The 18,956-nt window shown below is 47.8% G+C and overlaps 1 protein-coding gene and 1 long non-coding RNA gene across 11 annotated transcripts in view; one reads left to right on the top strand and one right to left on the bottom strand.

Annotated features, from left to right (window-relative positions):
- The window catches only part of LOC140608044 (uncharacterized), a 317,427-nt gene extending 299,094 nt beyond the window's left edge, over positions 1–18,333 (bottom strand). For all 4 annotated transcript variants that reach the window (XR_012010001.1, XR_012010000.1, XR_012009999.1 and 1 more), the window contains exon 1: positions 17,916–18,333. This is a non-coding gene — a long non-coding RNA (uncharacterized lncRNA). The remainder of the gene's footprint in view (positions 1–17,915) is intronic.
- The window catches only part of ZNF507 (zinc finger protein 507), a 39,462-nt gene continuing 37,709 nt past the window's right edge, over positions 17,204–18,956 (top strand). For 2 of the 7 annotated variants that reach the window (XR_012009987.1, XM_072782834.1), the window contains exon 1: positions 17,208–17,381. Coding sequence is in view for 3 of the 7 variants with exons in the window: in XM_072782834.1 (XP_072638935.1) it covers positions 17,243–17,381 (139 nt within the window). In the remaining 4 variants the exon portion in view is untranslated. The other 5 variants (XM_072782828.1, XM_072782835.1, XM_072782820.1 and 2 more) reach the window with 5 other exon arrangements.

The following is an 18,956-nucleotide window of genomic DNA, read 5'->3' as shown; positions in this document are numbered from 1 at the left end:
TTTTCTGACAAGCTGCATGGTCCCTTTCAACTACCAAAAACAGAAAGATGACCATGAGCTAGAAAATATTGTCAGGAAGCTCAGAAAGTGCACACCAGGCCTCCCTGAGCGCCTGATTCAACTTGCATTGGCAATTGATCAAAGTGAAATTTCTGATCCCAGCACAGCAAAACAATCCTCCCAAACACTGTGGCCCCTTAGGCCAAGTCCAGAAGTTGCAGAGCTCATTGGTTTTACACCAACGTGTGCACATTGAAAAGTTGTGCCCTGGAGAGCTGTGAATTGTTTTCACGTGTTTTGTGATCTAATATCTGTGGTCTAATATTTCAGGCAAATACCGTCACTTTCCAAAAGAGGATATTTCCCCAATGCCTCTCTCAAAGAACCCAGTATTAGCAAGCCATTTGGGACTTATCTTTTGTTTGGTGATGTGCTTGTGAGATGGTTCCATAACATATAAAATAAGCTTTATCAAGGCAATATGTAGCTTTGTGAAAATTGACAGACAAGAGCTGCCCTAGAGTCCGATACAGAGGACTGGGTTATGGCCACACTCCCAGCCCCAAAAGCATCCAGAGGGCAGGTCAATTCTGAAATGTATAAATGCATACAACCATTCATGCGGCTCAAGGAACTCGTCTTATTAGACCACTTCACACAAATATTGCCCAACATATTCAATCAGCCCCCTCAAATTGATGCTGTCACCAAAATTAAATCAATACTTTTTGTGAAAGATGAATAAATATTTAATAATCAACTTATTTGAGATTCACGATGCTGGTTGCTATTACCAAAAGGTTTTTCTCAATTATTTACATTTAACTATACATTAGTTTGATCTTTGTATCAGCTGCATGTGGATAAAATTTGAGCTTCTAATTTAATTTTGTGTTGGACTTCCTATGACATATCTTTTTATGCCAATTGCCCAAGAGGAAAAGACCATCAGCAATAACAATAGTTATGGAAAACACTTATTGAGCACTTCTAACATGGCAGACTCTGGCCTTGAGCCATCACTGGGATTGTCTACTTTAATCTTCAGACAAGTCTACCAGGAAGCCATGATTGATATCCCCAGTGTAGGGATAATGAACTGGGTCTGAGACATTAAGTGACTTATCCCCAGGATTTGACCCAGCTAGTCTGACCCGAGAACTCTGCTTCTAACCACTACTTGGTTCCACTTCTTAACGGCATGAGTGATTCCCAGCAGGGATGACTTTAAGATTCCTTTTCACTCTGAGTTAGCCAATAATCAGAGGGTCATGCCAGAATGGACCTAACAGATGACCCAGTCCCTGAATAAGGTCAAAGTCACTTCTCTTTACTGTTCTTGGTGTTCAGTTTCCCTCTGTCTAGGATGTTTTCCCCCTCTCTAGGAGTGTCGTATAAGAAATAACACGGCAGTGCATCTTACTCTTTAAACAAAGGGTATTTCCTAAGTGAGAATAAAGGGGAAGGAAAGGGAGGAACATGTGCATGTGATATGGCATGTGGATGAAGAGTGCCCGTTTGGAACTCCCAGCTCATCATCTATTAGCTGTGTGTTCCTGATGAGGGTCAATCCTCAGCACCTTAGTTTTTTTTATCTGTAATATGGGGATGGTCATAATTCCTCTGCAACATGGATTAGAGAGAGAGTTATATGAAATAACACGTGCAAAGCATTCACTAAGCACCTGGCATAAAGGAAGTGCTCAGTTCTATGAGCCGTGATCATCCAGTGAGACCCCCTACCACCACACCCTGCATGACACCTGCTATGAGGCTGTGTTTACACGCTTTCCTTCTCCACCGTACTATGAGACCCTCACAGCATGGGTTGTGTCTCATTCATCTTAGGATCTCCAGCTCCCAACACAATCCCCAACCCACCACTGGCACTCACGAATTCCTGTTGAGTAAGTGAATGACTGCATATATGCACTTACTCCAATGTCTGCTCACTGTACAATGAAGTAATTGAAGTTCAGAGAGGCAGGGCCACTAACTGTGGCAGAGCTGGAAGGAGGATCCAAGCCTTTTGACTTCCAGCCCAGTGCTTACCCACTACAGCTTCGCATTTTCTTAAAAGGGTTTAATCAAGGGGTGCCTCGGTGGCTCAGTCAGTTGAGCTCCTGACTCTTGGTTTCGGCTCAGGTCATAATCTCAGGGTCATGAGATCCAGCCCTGCATCAGGCTCTGTGCTCAGCTGGGAATCTGCTTGAGATTCTCTCTCTCCTCCTGCCCCTCTTCCCACCGCTTAGATGCGCACACTTGCATTCTCTCTCTCTAAAAATAAAAAAATAAATCTTTTTTTTTTAAAGAGGTTTAATCAAAGACCAAGCCCAAAGCTATAACTAGAACATCATTAATGTTGTCAACTAGGGACACATTCAGAATTTATTTCTCCAACTTCATATAACTTATATGTCAGTAATGCATGGCATGAAATGCCAAAAAAAAAAAAAAAGTTGCAAAAACATAGGCCTAAACATTCTTAGTGTCTTGCATCTTAAATAATTACACAGTAATACTACGATAATCTAATAGCAATTGACAAGACTAAAATGCATAGTAATCATGTATTGTACCTGATACAAGCAATAGTACATCACCTAATATCCTGCCTTTTACACAACTATTTCATTACTTGGAAGCTCCCCGGTAATGAATATGCTATTAAGCAGCTTTTTTTAATTTGCATGTTTCTCTTATAGTGATCCTTCAATAAATTTTTCTGACTTCCTTCATAAATAAGTTTCATTATTCCTCATTATTTAAAAAAACAACCACATTCTCCTCTCCTGAAAGGATACCATATATTAGATGACCTTCCTATATAAAATCATAAATGAAAAAGAGCCAGACAACCTGCAGGGAAATAAGTAATCAGACAATAGGGCACTAAATACAGTGGCGCAGACTTAAGGCATTATAGTATAGCTCAAGTCTGAAAAGGGATACTTTACAATTCAAGGAATCAAACGAGAATTTAGTTTTACCAGAGCAGAAGACAAACCCCAGCTCGTGCACAATTCATCACCGATTTCTTCATTTTGTTGTTTTAAACATGCTTTTAAGACATGCTGGATAACTAGTAAAAATTGTATACAATGCAAATGACATTTCAGATAAGTTTTATTGACTTAATGCTCCTATAATAAAATTATAACAATCAGTATTATTCTGATTTATTGCAATTTTTACTTTCACTTTGTAATGGACTTGGTGCATCACAGAATTGAACGTAATGTTGCTGCCACCTCAAGGTCACTCACTGAAAATGAGGTGGCTCCCTTCAGCCCAATGCACTAAAGCAAGTAAGTAACTGAGGACTTTATGGATGAAAATACCACATTGTGGTCACGTCACAGTAAATATAAACTTTTATTTGCAATGAAACAATGGGTTTTATATGCACTTTGCAATGGAAACGTACTCCAGTAACAGGAGGATGCCATTGTGAGTACCAGGTCTGCAAGAGAAAAGCCTCCTCCATCACAGTCCAGGGGAAGAAATGTCAATTCATCAAACAGAAGAGCCATCTGTGCATAACTGGCATATTGACAGGGCATAATCCAGGCACAGTGGTTTCTTTAGAAAATGAAATAGTCCTTGAGCTTATTTTTCTTCCATAAAGCTCACTTGGCTCCTTTCCTCTCCTTCTTAAATCTTTCCCAGTTGGTGACCTCTATGAACCTGAGTCTCTTCCAAATGGATTTATCAAAACTACCCTTAACATGAACAAACAGTTTACAGAGAAGGAAATGCCAATGAGCCGACTCACTCAGAGAGATACATGTTTTGCCTAACAGATTGTCAAAGATCAACTTTTGATCACACTGGTTTGGCAAGGTGGTATGTAAATTAGAAGAGAGGGAAATGTGGTGATATTTTTCAAATTTTAAAATGCATGTACCCTCTGACCAGCAATCCCCTTTCTAAAAATTTATTTTTTAGATACATACATACATGGACACAAAGATGTCTGTACAAGGAAATTTATTACAGCAAAAGATTGGAAACAAACTAAATGTCCATCAACAGAAGACTTGTAAAGTAAATTACAGTAAATCCATAAAATAGAACACTGCAGTCTTTGAGATCAACAAGGCAGCTCTATACATACCAATATGGCATGATTTCCAACATCATATGGTTGGGTGGGGGGGGGGAAGCAATGTGCAAAATGGTGTGTATCGTATGCTTTGTGTGTATGTATCTGCCTAGAATCTCTTTGTAAAAAATACAATAAACCTTTAACAATGGTTCCCATGTGGAAGAATTGGGGGGGGGGGGTGGTAACAGGAGCAGGAGAGACAATTTTCACTGTATACCCATTTTTGTCTCGAATTTTCTACTGTATACATACATCTATATGTAAGTATAATACATACTTGAAATGTGTAAATAAAAACAAAATGTTAAAAAAAATGCTTTAGACTGCAGTTCAAAGGGAAAATCAAAACTACGGAGAAAAGACAAAGGAGCCCCCTGAGGGAGGAGGGCGGGAAGAAGGGAGCCAGGAGGGAAGCGCAGGAGGTTAAGGGAATGCGCGCAGGAGGCCCTGCCTTCCTCTCCACGGTTTCCCTGCTCTGATCCAGCCCGAACCTGCATTTTCTCCCCTGGTCTCCTTGTACCTTTTCATTCTCCTCTGACTCTTCTAGAAAAAATCCACATTTCAATTTCTCTGTGATGTCTTCGGTTCTGTTTCTGGGGACCCGCTGCCCCCGTGGCCCCCAAGCCAAGGAGGATGAGAGCCAGCCCTCCTGTTCCTGGTGCCAGGACGGGGCTGGGCTTGCCAGGTGCACGCCACGGGCACTCGAGGTGCACAGCGTGGAGACGCAGCGCTGCGCCCAACAGCCCCAGCAGCCATCTGCCCTCGACGGGAGCCCAAAGTTCAGCACAGAATTGTGGGCATGCAGCGCCCTCCCTGCATCCAGGTACCGCAACGATGAACAGCATTGGCCAGCATGCACAAGGATGCAGAAGAAACACATTGGGGATGGAGTCTGGAAGCCTGGAGATGGTCCACCGTCTGGTGGAAGGCAATGGGGTGGGGAGGCCCCTGCCACCACCACCCCCATCCCCCTGGCGGCCGGCTGGACTCACCCAGGGCTGACCGGCTGGCTGTGCTGATGCCTCGGCAGCGGTGGCACAGAGCACCCACCCAGCTCAAAGGCAGGGACGCGAGGAAAGGCAGCGGGTGCCTCCAGCTGTTGAGCCTCATGCATTGACTGGATTTAATTTGCCTTTCCCTTTCTCTTCTTTTACGAAAACAAACCTCTTGCTATTTTGATAACTCTTTTCAATGACACATCATTAACAGGGAAGCCGGAATTCTATTTGACATTGTTTAATCATTCAAATTTCATCAAACATCCATCAAAACGCTACGGCACGGAGTGGCAAGCACGTGAAAAGCACACACGCTTCCCACCCGGACCCACACGTGGGCTGCTTAGCTCTCTTCTGGCAATACCCAGAGATGTCCCAGCTCAACAGATTAGGAGTGTTCCTGCACGGACCCGGTGAATTTTACAGACTTTATCCATTTTGAAAAGACACCATCATTCTCATTGCCTGGGAAAAGTTAAGAGGCGAAATGATAGGCAGGGGTCATGTAAAAAGGGGTGCTGTAGGGAAACCACCTCCCTTGTCCTCACAGAGACCCACAGAGGGAGGGCGGACACGCTAACCCTGCTGCAGCCTGTGACAGGGACGCCCCAGGAGTGACCTGTGGGGGCCCCACCTCACCGTCTTGCCTTCCCCGAGGTCCTCTGGCTCTAAACATCTCTAGCATCCACGCTGAGATCAACAGCGAAGGCAGAGAAGGAAGGGAAAATGGAAAGAAATGGAAACCAGAGTTTGGAAAGCTTAAGTCAAGCCTCAGAGTCAGGAAAGAAGTTTCCAGTGTCTTCCCCACCCCCACCCCCAGGGTCTTACACAGATATGAATTGAGGCCATTTTGCTGAGTATTTTTGTTTCCAGATCTCTTCTTCTATCTTCTGCGTAATTACTTGCAATCAACTCAAATATATAAATAGACACACTTAAAAATACCCCCACCTCATCAGGTGTTCCCAACCAGGTTTCGAGATGGCACTCTAGAAATCCAAGATCTCCTGAGGACACGAGGCGTGTCATGATTGAGGAGGAAAAGGAGCAGATCTGGTCTCGGGAATCTGAGCCCTTAACCCAACGAGCCAGCGTGGTCACTGTGGAATAGGGGCCCACGGGAGAAGCGAAAGGCTCCCGAAGACAGAATTTGGGGGTGAGGGAAGGAATTCTCTAGAAGGGAGGAACTGAAGTCAGAGATTCCATGGTGAAGCACTGACCCCATCAGCCAGGATCCGAGGTGAGGCCTGTCATACATATAACCCCGGGGATCACAGGTCTCACATGTGGTCCCCCTGCTGATTGCATCCAAGCCTGGTACAAAAGTGGATTGGACAGCGTTAATTACTACAACTGTTGATGTTACGGGGTTTCGAGGACTTTTATTCAGCATTTTAAGAGATTTACAGGAAATCTCCAGGCAGTTAAGGCAAGGGGCTGAGCTAGTCTTTCAGCTGGCTCAAAGCCAACCATTTGGAGGGTAACTTTAATTCCTGCGATATGGAGTCATACAGTCAGGAAGTAGGCCTGACCCCAGGAAGGTCAGTGTCGTGGCCAACTACCCTGGGCTCAATTTAGAGACATAACTATGGCAACGACTGTGCCCAATCGGTTATTAGAGGAGATTTATTGACGGATATGCTTGAATAGCAGAGCCATTAATTGCAATTACCAGACAAGACACTTTGTTCATCTCAGGGAACTGGATGCCAAAACGCCCTAACAACTTTAAAATCCCATTTGCTCTTGGGCTCTCGGTTGGCGTCACCGCACCTGCTTCAGCCTCCCAATAACCGAGAGGGAGACGAGAAGGGGTTTAGCTTGACATGGCACCAGCTGCAGAAACTGGCAAGTGCGAGGAGCCAGGGCATGAGCTGTAAGCACCTCTTGCAGCCCCCACAACACAGCTCGGAAAAGTGAGGGCGGACCGCACAGAAAGCCCTCCCCTGCGTCCCTGCCAACCCATGCCCACCCACCATTGTCTTCAAGACTCTCTGGGTTGCCTCTCGGCCTTCCTGAGCCGGGTATAGCTCACCCCGGGCTCTTCCCACTTGCAGTCTCCCAATTCCTGGATTTCACCCTCCTGGTGTTCCTCCAGGTAGCCTCCCCTGAACATCCCATTTCTCTAAAACAGTGACTGACTCCCACCCCCCGTACCTTCTACCCTCCCACTGCTCTCGTTCCTTCCTAGTGCTGTGGCCATGCCTGATTACCCATCTGGTTCCATCTCCCTCATTCAACTCTAAGGTCCCCAAGAGTAGAGATTTGGTCCGCCCTCCCCACCGCCACGTTCCTAGCACCTAGCACAGACCCTGGCACACAGTAGATGCTCAAGAGGTATTTGTTGAATGAATAAATGGAGTCGGTACCTTCTGCTTCGAGGTTGTGCTTAGAGGGCCCTCCTCTCTTCAACTAGATAACGTCCTGGAAAGCAGCGATGCTCCCCATAGCATCTTATTCAGCACCATGCGCACCTTAGGTGCTTTAGAACCTACACAAGTGGATGAGGGAGGTCGCAAATCACAAATCCAATCCATGCATTGGAATTGGCGAAGGCACATCTCCTACTGCTTTTCAAGGAAGAATGATAGTTAACACCGAAAAAGTGCTTTCTGCAGGGGCACTGTTCAAAGCACCCTCCAAGGTATTCACTCATAAAACCCATGCCATAGGACTGTGAGTTTGGAATATTGCCCTTTGCATGTTAAAGGTCAGGAATTAGGGCACAGAGAGGTAAAGTGACACGCCCGAGGTCACACGGCTAAGTGACGGAGCCAGGAAAGAGATGCGGGCAGTCCAGCCCAGATTCTGTGCTCCGTGTAATGCTATTTCTCTTGACTTTAAAATCTAGGATAAATACCACAGTAATAATAATAATAATAATTAGAAAAAATACCCCAAGAGAAACCTCTGGGCACTAATACTCCGTCTCCTTGAGTTGAGTCCTATTTTTCATCCAAACTAGACTACAAATTACAAACCTCTGCTTCAAATCAAGATGTCACTTGATAATCTTTCCCTTATAGATTAAACATCAAGACTATACTTAACCTGAGGATAGTGAGGCAAATGATTCAGAAAATTCTTTCCGTGAGGGAGCGGAACGCAGTTCTTCCCTAGAGCTGAGAAGGGAAGCCCACGCTGGGGCCCCGCCTGGGTTTGGGTCACAAGAGTGCTCAGCTAACACAGATGAACTTCTCCATCAGTGCAAAATTGGCCATACCAGGGGCCCTTTTATTCTACATCATTTCAGCGTTAATGTGCAGCAGGACCTTTGATTAATGAGACCACTCAAAGAACTGGAACTTTCTATACTCAACACTGAGGCCCTGTAATGTAATGTGAAGTACTCACTTAAATCAGAATTTAAGTCCTAGAACCCACAGAAACATAACCCGTGTTGTCTACCACCTACTTCTCCCTTTCACACGATCAAACAGAATGCTACAGGCTGAACAACGTGTTACCCCCAAATTCATATGTTGAAACCTATCCTCAAGATGGTGGTATCGGGAGGTGGGACCTGGGGGAGGACCGAGCCTTCGTGAGTGGAATTAGCACTTTCTATAAAAGGGACCCTGGAGAGCACCCTTGCCCCTTCTACTGTGTGAGGACAACTGTCCATGAGCCAGGAAGCAGGCCCTCAGCAGACCCTGAATCTGCCAGCACCTTATCTAGAACTTCCCAGCCTCCGGATGCATGAGAAACAAGTACAGTCTAGGGTTTTCGGTTACAGCAGCCTGAACCACTAAGTCATCACGGAGCCATCTGATACCGGGGCTGAGGAATCTGAAACAGCACCAGAGTCTCGGTCACCCAAGACAAACCCCAGCATCCGCATCATTCATTCACTTATCTACTCATTCATTCATTGTCTGTTGTGTCATTGGCATCAACCAGCACCTAGCACAGACTTTGCCATTTATGGACGGGGGTGGACGTTAATGCAATAACCACGCAGATAACCCATAAATGAGCCGAGGTCAGAGCGGCAGGGTAGCCAAAAGGCACAAGGCTCCAAAGGGAGGGCAAATGCATTCACAAGGTCATGGAGGTCAGCGAAGGCTTGCCTGAGAAACCGGCTCTTTGCAGAGGCCAGGAGAGGGCTGGGAAGAGGCAGGAGGACACCAGGCTTGGTGTAGCTGGGAAACGAAAAAGCACAGCTGAGAATGAGTGGGTGTGAGGGACTGAGGATGGGGCAGCGACCAGGGACATCTGCTAAGGCTGGAGAAAGGTCTAGATCTCTGTTAGAAGCCGTTGGAGATCTGGGACACCACTGGAAAGGGAAAGGTCAGGGGCTGTTCAGAAGGTGACGCTGACAGCCCAGCGACGCATCACTTCTGTTGGCTCCACTTGCTAAGGCAGGACACGAGGCAGACTGGCTAAGAGAGCAAAGGAAAGGCCAACAGCAGGGTTGAAACAAAAAGGATTTTCCAGCCCATCAGAAAGTGAAATGGTGAGGCGTGCACCCCCAGAGGGGTACAGTTGGGTCTCACTACCTTCACGCCACTCTATACGGTTCTGAAGACCAGACACGACCCTCCCAGCTTGGCAACGCTGAGAGTCGACTCATACTCACCCATGGAGATGGGTTCTACTTGGCATTACTTTCACTAGAACATTAAAAAAAAAAAAAAAAAAAAACATCGAACTGTAATTCTTGTGCTGACACCAACATTATTATGCATCAGTATAACAGGGTACTAATTTTAATCTGCACAAAAATCACAGAAATTTCATGCTGAAAGGAACTTTAAATATCATCTGAATATTTGTGAATTTTTCCAGTATGTTCATAGATGTTTTCATGTATAATTTATCTCCTATTAACATGTATGTTTGGTGTCCTCTAAATAGTTTTTCACGGGCTTCACCTACGTGTCTCGCCTTGTAGGTCCCTCTCGTTCCCACCTGAACCCCAGCAGGACGCACACACACGGACAAGAGTGTGCCCAGAAGGTGTCCAGTCAACACTGTTAGTTGATTGAGAACAGACCAAAAGCTGCCTCTGAACCTGACAGTCAAAGCCAGAAAGTCGAGAGCAGGATCCAGCCGTCATTTAAAAGAATCTGGTGGATGGATGGGGCACCTGGGTGTCACGGTCGGTGAAACATCCTGGTTTTAGCTCAGGTCATGACCTCAGTGTCATGAGATTGAGCCCCTCATCCAGCGCTGTGCTGAGCACAGGGTCTGCTTGAGATTCTCTCTCCCTCCCCCTCTGCCCTTCCCAGTTGCACTCACTCTCTCTCCAATAAATAAATCTTTTTTAAAAATATATTAAAAGAATCTGGTAAAAAACATAGGGTAGAGATGAGGAGAACTGTCAAAGACTCCTTTGGCTCATCAAAGAATGGAAACAGAAAAAACTGGAAGGAGCTAAAAGCTGGGGCCCCAGCCCCTCTCCATGCAGTGAAGGCAACTCTGTCATCCACAGGGAAAAGTGGAACATGGCATATTTCTGGCTAAAAGGTCAGGGGGGTGGGAAACGAATCTATAAATGAGTATATTAAGCAAAATGAGAGGTTTTGTGATTCTAGAAGGAAAGTAGGTTTCTCAGATGACAGCAGCAACCACTTCCAGATTTTTCTTTTCTCTGATCCATCAACATTGCCCTAGCCATCAACCAAGTTCACACAGTCCAGACATTTTGGATTGAATCAACATCATTTTGGATTGAATCAACATGTTAGCACCCTTATTTTTCAAAATGCAGAGGCTATATATCTAAGATTAAACCTGTAGAAACCAACCCCTAGATGTCATTGTTGCTGCTGAAATATCAAATCTTTGAGTCTTTGAAATTTTAAATCTGAAGAGATAGCAGTGTTAATCTGAATAAGCCACTTAAATAATGCAAATTCAATTCACTTTCAATTTTTCAAAGCCAAGTCCAAAGTCTTCTGGACTTCTTAACCAAAATGTAACTAAATCTTAGGGTGTTAGCGCGCATGCCGTTGCCAAGAAAATCCGCGTTTAGGAAAAATAGGCTTAAAACCCACGTAGTCATATGTGACATGACTAACTGGGCTCACATCAACTTCTACAACTGATGAGCTGATTTTAGAGTAGCTGGATGATTCTGGCCTCTTCTTTTCCGTGTGTCCCCCGACTTCTGTGCTTGCCTCTGTCATGGGCGCTGGAGCCAAGAGCTGTCTGTGCTTCCCAGTGAGGGCACAATGAGCGAACAGAGATGCTCACCGGCCCTCCACTGCACACCCTGTTCCCAATTATCCCCAAACGCTGTGTGCTCTTCGTTCAGTGTCCCTTGTCTCCATCTCTCCCTTCTATTTTGTATCATTCCAATCTGAACTTTTGCAATAATAATAGCTGTTGTTTATTAATCATTTACCATGGGTCAGGTGCATCAGGGCTCCCTGCGCATGATGCCTTTCAAGCTTTTCAACAGCCCTGTGAAATAGGTGTCACCGTCCCCATTTTTACAGATGGAGTAACAGAGGCACAGAGAGGCTAAGTAACTTGCCCTAGCACACACAGCTAGTGGACACTAATTGGTTTTGAAGCTCAGGGTGAAACCCAGGATATAGCCTGGGTTCTCAGGGCTTCTTTGAGGCCAGCTCTCGGGTCCCTAATGCCATCTTCTTTCTTTCTCCCAAGCCCTTGGTTCCCAATCTGATGCTGAATCCAAAAGGCTGCTTTCAAGGAGTTTCTCAAGTACGGTCCACGCCTCGGAGCGTGTCTGCTGAATGAAATCACTTGTTCATTCAATCAATGAATGTTTACTGAGTGTACCTATATTCCAAGCTCTATTCTAGGCCAGGGGGGAATATCCATGAACAAGACTAACAAGCTCCCTGGGCTCCTGGAACTCATTCTCCACCAGGGTAGACAGATGGCAAGGCAGGGACTACATATGTAATTAATGACCACGGAGCTAAGTCCACAAAGACGTGTGAAATAAGACAAACAGAGCCCCGAACAGAGGGCCCTGCCCCAGGAAGGCCGTCGACAGATGCTTGATGCCTGTCTCTGCCTGGACCAGCCCCAGCCCTGGTGCGCCCTTCTAGCCAAAGCTCTCCCTGCCCCCCCCCACTGCAAAACCCCCACCCCACGCAGACCCACACAGACGCCCCGTGTCCACTCCCACTTCACACCTCCGTTCATGTTGCTCCATTTCCTTCCATGCACCAAACAGACTTAGCTCAAGGGTCATAAGGATCCCCCTCCATGAGGCCCAGATGTGTGAACCACTGCAAGAGAGAGGTAGACGACATGGGAGTCTTGCCACCTGCTCGGGAACCTCACAGGGGCCCTGAAGCCCCACCCATGCCTGATTCTGGATGTGCCACTTCCAACTCACAACAGACGGCCGCTGGGCCCTCCCGACCTTGCGACTTGCCAGAGCTTCGCAGCCAGAAAGGGCATGGACACGGCAGCATGGACTATCTCTGGGTGCCCCGTGCCTCTTCCCTTTCCTCTCTCGCTCATGTCTCTTTGTCAATGAAAGAAGCCTCCCAGAAGGTCAAAAACTAAAGAATGTTCTTTATGCTTGGTTTTCCACGATATGTGAGGAGCTCGGAGCTGAAGACCCTAGAAGGTAGACCACTACTTGGCTGTCCACGGGTGTCCCTTTGCTGGTGTCTTCGAGAAGCAAGAAGCGGGACTCCCAGCCAGCTAATGATGGTGCCAGTGGCCTCTCCTAGTCTATCACCTCAAGAGGAGCTGTCAAAATAACAAACGACACGTTGTTAGGTCACAGGATTACCCCTTAGCCAGGCCCTCTTGGTTTGATTAGCAGTTACTTTCTCCTCTTAGTGGCCTTCTCCATCTTCTTCTCCTGCTTTTCATTTTCTTCCTCTGCCCGTCTCATCAATAAAGGTCACTGCGTTAAGGAAACCGCTTCTCCGAGAAGAATTTAACGGTATCCCATTATAATCACATTGTCCGGTTCAGGAGCAGGTGGTATTACCTGTCAACGGGGTTTGGGACATTGCAAATAGCTGCCACCCAACCCAGCTGACGCTCCTGGGCAGATAAAGTGACCAAAGGAGACAGCCCTCCGGAGGCCTCAGAATCTCATTTTCATTCCCCTTGTGGAAAAGAGACTGCCTTTATTGACAAAGACGACTCAAAATTACTTGAGCGTTCCAATACCCAGTCTGCGTCGAAGCAGAGACAGTCTGGCGGAGGCGAGCTCCCTGCTCCGTGGCAGCTCCACCGAGCCACGCTGTGCCACCGCACCAGCCTGTGCATATGCAGACCAGACTGGAAGGAGCCTCCCGACATCCTCAAAAGCAGCCCCTCTCCACCTCCACTCCCAGCCTGCTGGTGCCTTTCCTGGAGCCCAACCATAAATCAACATGAATGCAGGGAATCTCTGCCAGAAACCAACTTCATAGGCTGATTGAGGGGCCCAGGGGTCGGACCTGGGTTAGCATGACAAGGCCCCAATGTCCCACTTCCCACTGGAGTGCTCGGTGGCTTGACTGCACCTTCCAGGTGAGCCACTAGATGTCACCACCATTGAGTCCTGTCCTTGTTCCCAGGTCCTGCGGAGGAGCCAGTCCCAGGGGCTAAGGGAAGGCTGGCTATACAGAGTTCCATCACCACCTGGACCACAGGGCCGCTTTAGATGCTAGAACAGTCTGGGCTCCTCCGCAGGAGCTAGTGGCTCAGACCCCAAACAGCTGAGCTGAAAGTAAGTATGAGCCACGTTAGCGAGAGCGACACCCTAACTCTCACAACAGGTGCCCTCTGCTCTTCCTCCAACCGCCCCAGCCACCGCCCATCACGGTGTATCCTTCTGGCTTTATTCGGGCCCTCGGGAAGAAATAAATTAGTATGTGTGCCTCGTCGCACCAGAGATTTTAGATGTCAATGCGTTGTGGAAATAATGTAGGTCTGTGGCTTTTAGCAGAGAATGAATGACAGATAGATAATTTATGATGATTCTCAAGAACTGAACTGTAATTATGAAGTATTTCTAGGTGTATATTCAGGATGCAAAGTGTAGGGAACCTAGAGCTAATGTTAATTTATTACTGACAGCTGTATATATAATAATATATCATGTCTTTTAATCTTACATTCCTTCTGACTTACATCAAGCAATCCTTTCATTCATTAATAAAATCAAGCCTTGCCATTATTCTTAATGATGAAGTCCCATTTTGAATCCGGAGGACTCCTATAATTAAACTCTGTACTTCCATATACCAGACATCTGAAGCTCAAAAAAAAAAAAAAAGAAAAGAAAAGATAAATTGAACTTCTTATTTTACAGGCAGGATGAAAACATCAGAAAAATGGAGCCCACCTGCTCACAATCCCACTGGACCTAAACAGAAAGTCGGGGTAATGTTTGTGTTTATCTTCTCAGTTCACACCACTACTCTGTTGTTTTCTCCTTTCAGGCCCCCCTCCCCCCCGCCTCCCGTCACCCCTGCACAATCTCTCCCTTTTTTGAGGCAGTATATGCAAGGGATATTTTTTTAAAGGTCAAGATAAAAATTACAACTAAAAGAAATACAGGCTAACACGTCTCCTCCAATTTTCTGTGCTGTGCCAAAGACTTACACGATTAATCCTGTCAAAAGAAATCTAATCTAATCTTATTACACCAAAGACAAGGTGTCCTTTATAAGTATCGTGGCTGGGAACAAGTTGGTCTCAAGTTTCGACTGGTTTGGTGTCTCATTCAGTTTACAGCCAGTCATCACCTTGGCAACTTATTCACCTGCAGGTGCCCTTAGCATTCGCAAAATTTAAACCGTGCTCTGGTTTAGGTTGTCAAGCACACACTACATATTATCAGACTCCTTGGTCACTTTAGAAGATACAGGCCCATGATACTTGTAGAAGCAAAACCTTTCACCTCATCCACTAATTAATGATCACAAACTGGAATAATGAGATATGTGGAGATAGGGATCCAGTTATCCGGGTCATCTCTCATCTGGAGACAGAATCAGATTCCAGAGAGTAGGTGTGAGAGAACTGAGTAAGCAAGTTTCCTATCTGTAACACTAAATCTTACTATGATCAGTTAATTAAATCATGATAAATAACACTCTGTGGCAAGGGGAAGGCGCTCAGAAGAGTTGGGTGGGATGACCCCAAGTTCAATGGCTCAAAGACATTCACTACATCTGAATGTCTTTGCATTCCTCTGACTCAAAAATGTTGACTGTAATTTTCTGGAGAGCTCTCGCACAGGAAAGAAAACTACTGGGGTTACTCCACCAGCTTTTTGAAGTTGCCAGGGTTTTCCTACTGGGTTCTGTGTCTTACAGAATAAAGGTCCTGATTCGTTGACATCACTACCTGCCTGGTTTCTTTCTACTGGCTCTGCCTCCTCCAGTTACTGCAGGGTAGGGAGGAAGAATGTCAGTCCGCAGTGGCTATGCCACGCTGTAGTAACAAACAGCTCCAAGCATCACTGACTTCCTCACGCTACTTATCCACTGTGGGCAGCTCGGTCGCTGCTACGCCAAGATGTAGGCTGCCAGCGTGGCCACCGTTTTGAACATTGCGGGTCATCAAGTCAGTGGGAAAACGGTTCTCTAGAGGCAACCGCGCTGGCAATTAAATGCTCCGGGATACAGGTGACACCCCCACCACACACGATTCATGAGCCAACACCAGTCACAGGCCACACTTCTGAACCAGAAAGAGGGCCAGGAAGTTCTTGCCCTGCAAGAAGGGCAATGGAAAATAACTGGTGTCTTCCAGAAAAGACTATCACAGAAACTTCAGACAGATAAACTTCTCTTCTATCTCTTGTTGGGAAGCCCCTTATTTTACCCTCGATCACAACTTCTCTGCTTTATTTTTGCCCTCTTCCCTGACCAAATAATTCTCTGACTTCCGTCCACTTTTGGGTTCCCGGACGTTATGGTTATCACCAAAGAAAATTTTCTCTTCAGAGATTTATAAACTAAGACTGTTTGTATAGCTCAGGAAAGGAAGAAAATTTGCACATTAATTGTTTGCTTTTGTTTTCTCCTTTTCATGTTTTGCTGGTTTTCCTTATTTTTTTTTTTCGTTCTACCTTTTGGTGGTAGTCTTCCACTCAATCCCTTTCATTGAAAAAAAAAAATTGCTCAATGCTTTATTTTTCCTTCTTCTTAGCTGTTTGGCCCAAATGGCAAAGGAGTCTAATTCTGTAGATTAACAGAAATCTAACTTCCCTGATTTCCCAACCTCCCCAATTCAGGTAAATTTGTATCCCGAGGTACAGTAAGGAGAGTTCCTGACCTGCCCCAACAGTGCCTAAGTGATGCTAGGTACTTGAAAATTGAGAGTCCAGCCTACTGCAAAGACCTGTAAACCTGTCCAAGGGCCAGTCCAACCATGACCATGGCGGGAATCTCAGGTTTGCTCCCTTCCTACTGCTCCTGGCCCACCTACCGAGTCCAGACCCAAACACCCTTCTGTGCAGCTCCCAATGCACCCCAACAGTCCAGCATCCTCTGCAAGGTTGGAGGAAACGCCTCACTCCCTTTGTGTTTTGCTCTGCTCACAACCCTGGTGCATGCATCATGGATGAAAACAGAGCCAAGTGATGACCACCATGGTGCCCTGGGAAGGCCGGAGGTGGTGTCACTGTGTCCAGAGGCCGAGCCAGGCCCTAACCCCCAGGAGCAGTCCTTTCTCTGAAAATCTCTCTTGCAAGCCAACAGATGACCCAGGGCAAGCCCTGCCCTGCACCAGTCACCCCCCAAGTCCGGCCACAAGCCTAGCTGGGGCCTCTACATTTGCACCAAGACCACAAAAAAAAAAAACAAAAAAACAAAAAAAACAAAAAACACACAACCAGAGCCCAACAAGCGCGGGAACAAATCCACAGGCATTGAGCTTGCGTTGAGCTTGAAGACAGCGCCGGTGCTCAGGGTGGAAAGCCGACCTGGGAGGGGATGGGGGGATGGGGGATGGGGCCGCGCGGGGAGACACAGACCTGCAGGCCCAGGTGACCCCCCGCCGCACAGGGCCGACGCCTTGCGAGCCCCCAGCCCGCCGGGCCCCCCCGCCCCTGGCCCCGCCCCGCCCCGCCCGCGCGCCCCAGGATGCCCGTGGGCGGAGCCTAGCGTCGCCCCGCCCCCTCGCCCGCCACTCGGGTCACCTGACCTGCCCGCGGCTCACGTGATCCGTCCCCAGCGCCGCCATCTTGGAGCTCCGGATGAGGAGGGGGAAAAGCGGGGGGGAAAAGAGGGAAAAGAGCCGGGAGCGAGGCGGGCGAGGACGAGGGCGAGGGCACGGCCGGGCTGCCGGCCGGCCAGAGGAGGCTCGCGGAAGCAGCAGGCGCCGCCCGACCGCAGGTACCGCGCCCCGGGGCCGCCCCTCCGCCCGCAGGTAGCGCCGCCGCCGGCCATGTGCGCCCTCCCCCCCCCCCCCCCGCGGGCCTCTCCGGCGGCGCCCGCTTCCCCTGCGGCCGGCCGACCCCGCCCGGTGCCCTCGGCACCTGCCGCTAGTTCCGCGTGCTCTTCCAGGGCTCCGCGCCGCCCCCGGCGAGGCCTGCGGGGACCCGGGGGGAGGGGCGGGGAGGGGGCGCCCTCCGGGAGTGTCCCCGGGCGGGCCTGCCAGCTGTCGGCCGCTTCCCTCCCCCCGCTGCAGGTGCTCTGCAGGTGTGATCCGCCGTAGGCCCGCCGGGGTGGAGGAAAAACAAAAAAAAGAAAAAAAAAAGAAAAAAAAAAAAAAAAAAGCTCACGACGGTGTGCCCACTCCTTTCTCTGATGACTTTCCTCGAGCCCCCGTCGCCCCAGCCCAGTTCTTGGTGTAGAAAAAAAGCTGGTACCGAAAATCCACCCCCACCCCCCACCCCCCACCCCTCCCCCGGCTTCCGCCCCGGTTACCTACGGTCCTGGTCGGTGAACTCGGCGTCCGCCGCGGGCGCCTCCGGAGGGGACGCGGGGGCCGGGGGCGGGGGGGGGGGGGCCTGGGCCACTGACTCGGCGGCGGCCGCAGCCCGGAGGCCAGCCCGGTGGGGGCCGCGGGGGCCTGGCACTTCCTATCAGTCTGCATCTCGCTATCAGGCAGTTAGGGGATTTATCGCCTCCTTCCCTGAGCTTGCACTTTTCTTCAGTTGCTCTGATCTGCTTTGATCGACTCCGGGTACGGGGCTGCGTTATCGATTAAAAAAAGAGAAAGCCTGGGCCCCCTTCCTCCTTCCTCCACCCCACTTAACTTCGTTTAAAAATTGACTTCAGGGGAGGACCAAAGACGTGCTTTCTGCCCCGGCGATGAACCGTTTACTTAACCATAATCGATAAGGCAGCTGCATTCCAGGTGAAACGAATATAGGCATTCTTCGATTTTTTTTTTTTTTTTTTTTTTTGAGACTCAGCCTGGCCAGTGTAAGACACACACAGGAGCAATGAAATGTAAGACCAGGGCAGGAACCCGCGTCAGAGGATATATACAGGCCCATCTACTGTGTCCTATCTTTTTTTTTTTTTTTTTTTTTTTAATTTCATGAGAGACACAGAGACGCAGAGGGTTCCATGCAGGGAGCCCGATGCAGGACTCCATCCCGGGACTCCAGGATCACACCCTGACCCTAAGGCAAGCTGAACCGCTGAGCCACCCAGGGATCCCCTGTCCTATCTTTTCATTGCCCATTGTGCTTTGCAGAACTGTCTGAAGTTTGCAGAATCATCCTCTAGATCGTGTTTTTGGTGGAGATTAAAATAACACACAGTGTATTCCTCTCCATTACAAAGTAGTACCAGTCACACCAAGTAGCATTTAGAATCGATTAGATAAAAATCCTGAACTAAAACAAAATGCTCAATTATCGGGAGAAGTTTCCAGAGCAGGTTTGGGGTTTTTTGTTTTGTTTTTCTGACTCGTGCAAAATCATAAAGTCTACTTGTGAGAGAAATTATGTAAATTTG

This window comes from Canis lupus, chromosome 1 (genome assembly GCF_048164855.1).
Source record: "Canis lupus baileyi chromosome 1, mCanLup2.hap1, whole genome shotgun sequence".
NCBI lineage: Eukaryota > Metazoa > Chordata > Mammalia > Carnivora > Canidae > Canis > Canis lupus.
Note: the sequence above shows the minus strand (reverse complement) of the source record. Positions and strands in the feature narration are given on the sequence as shown.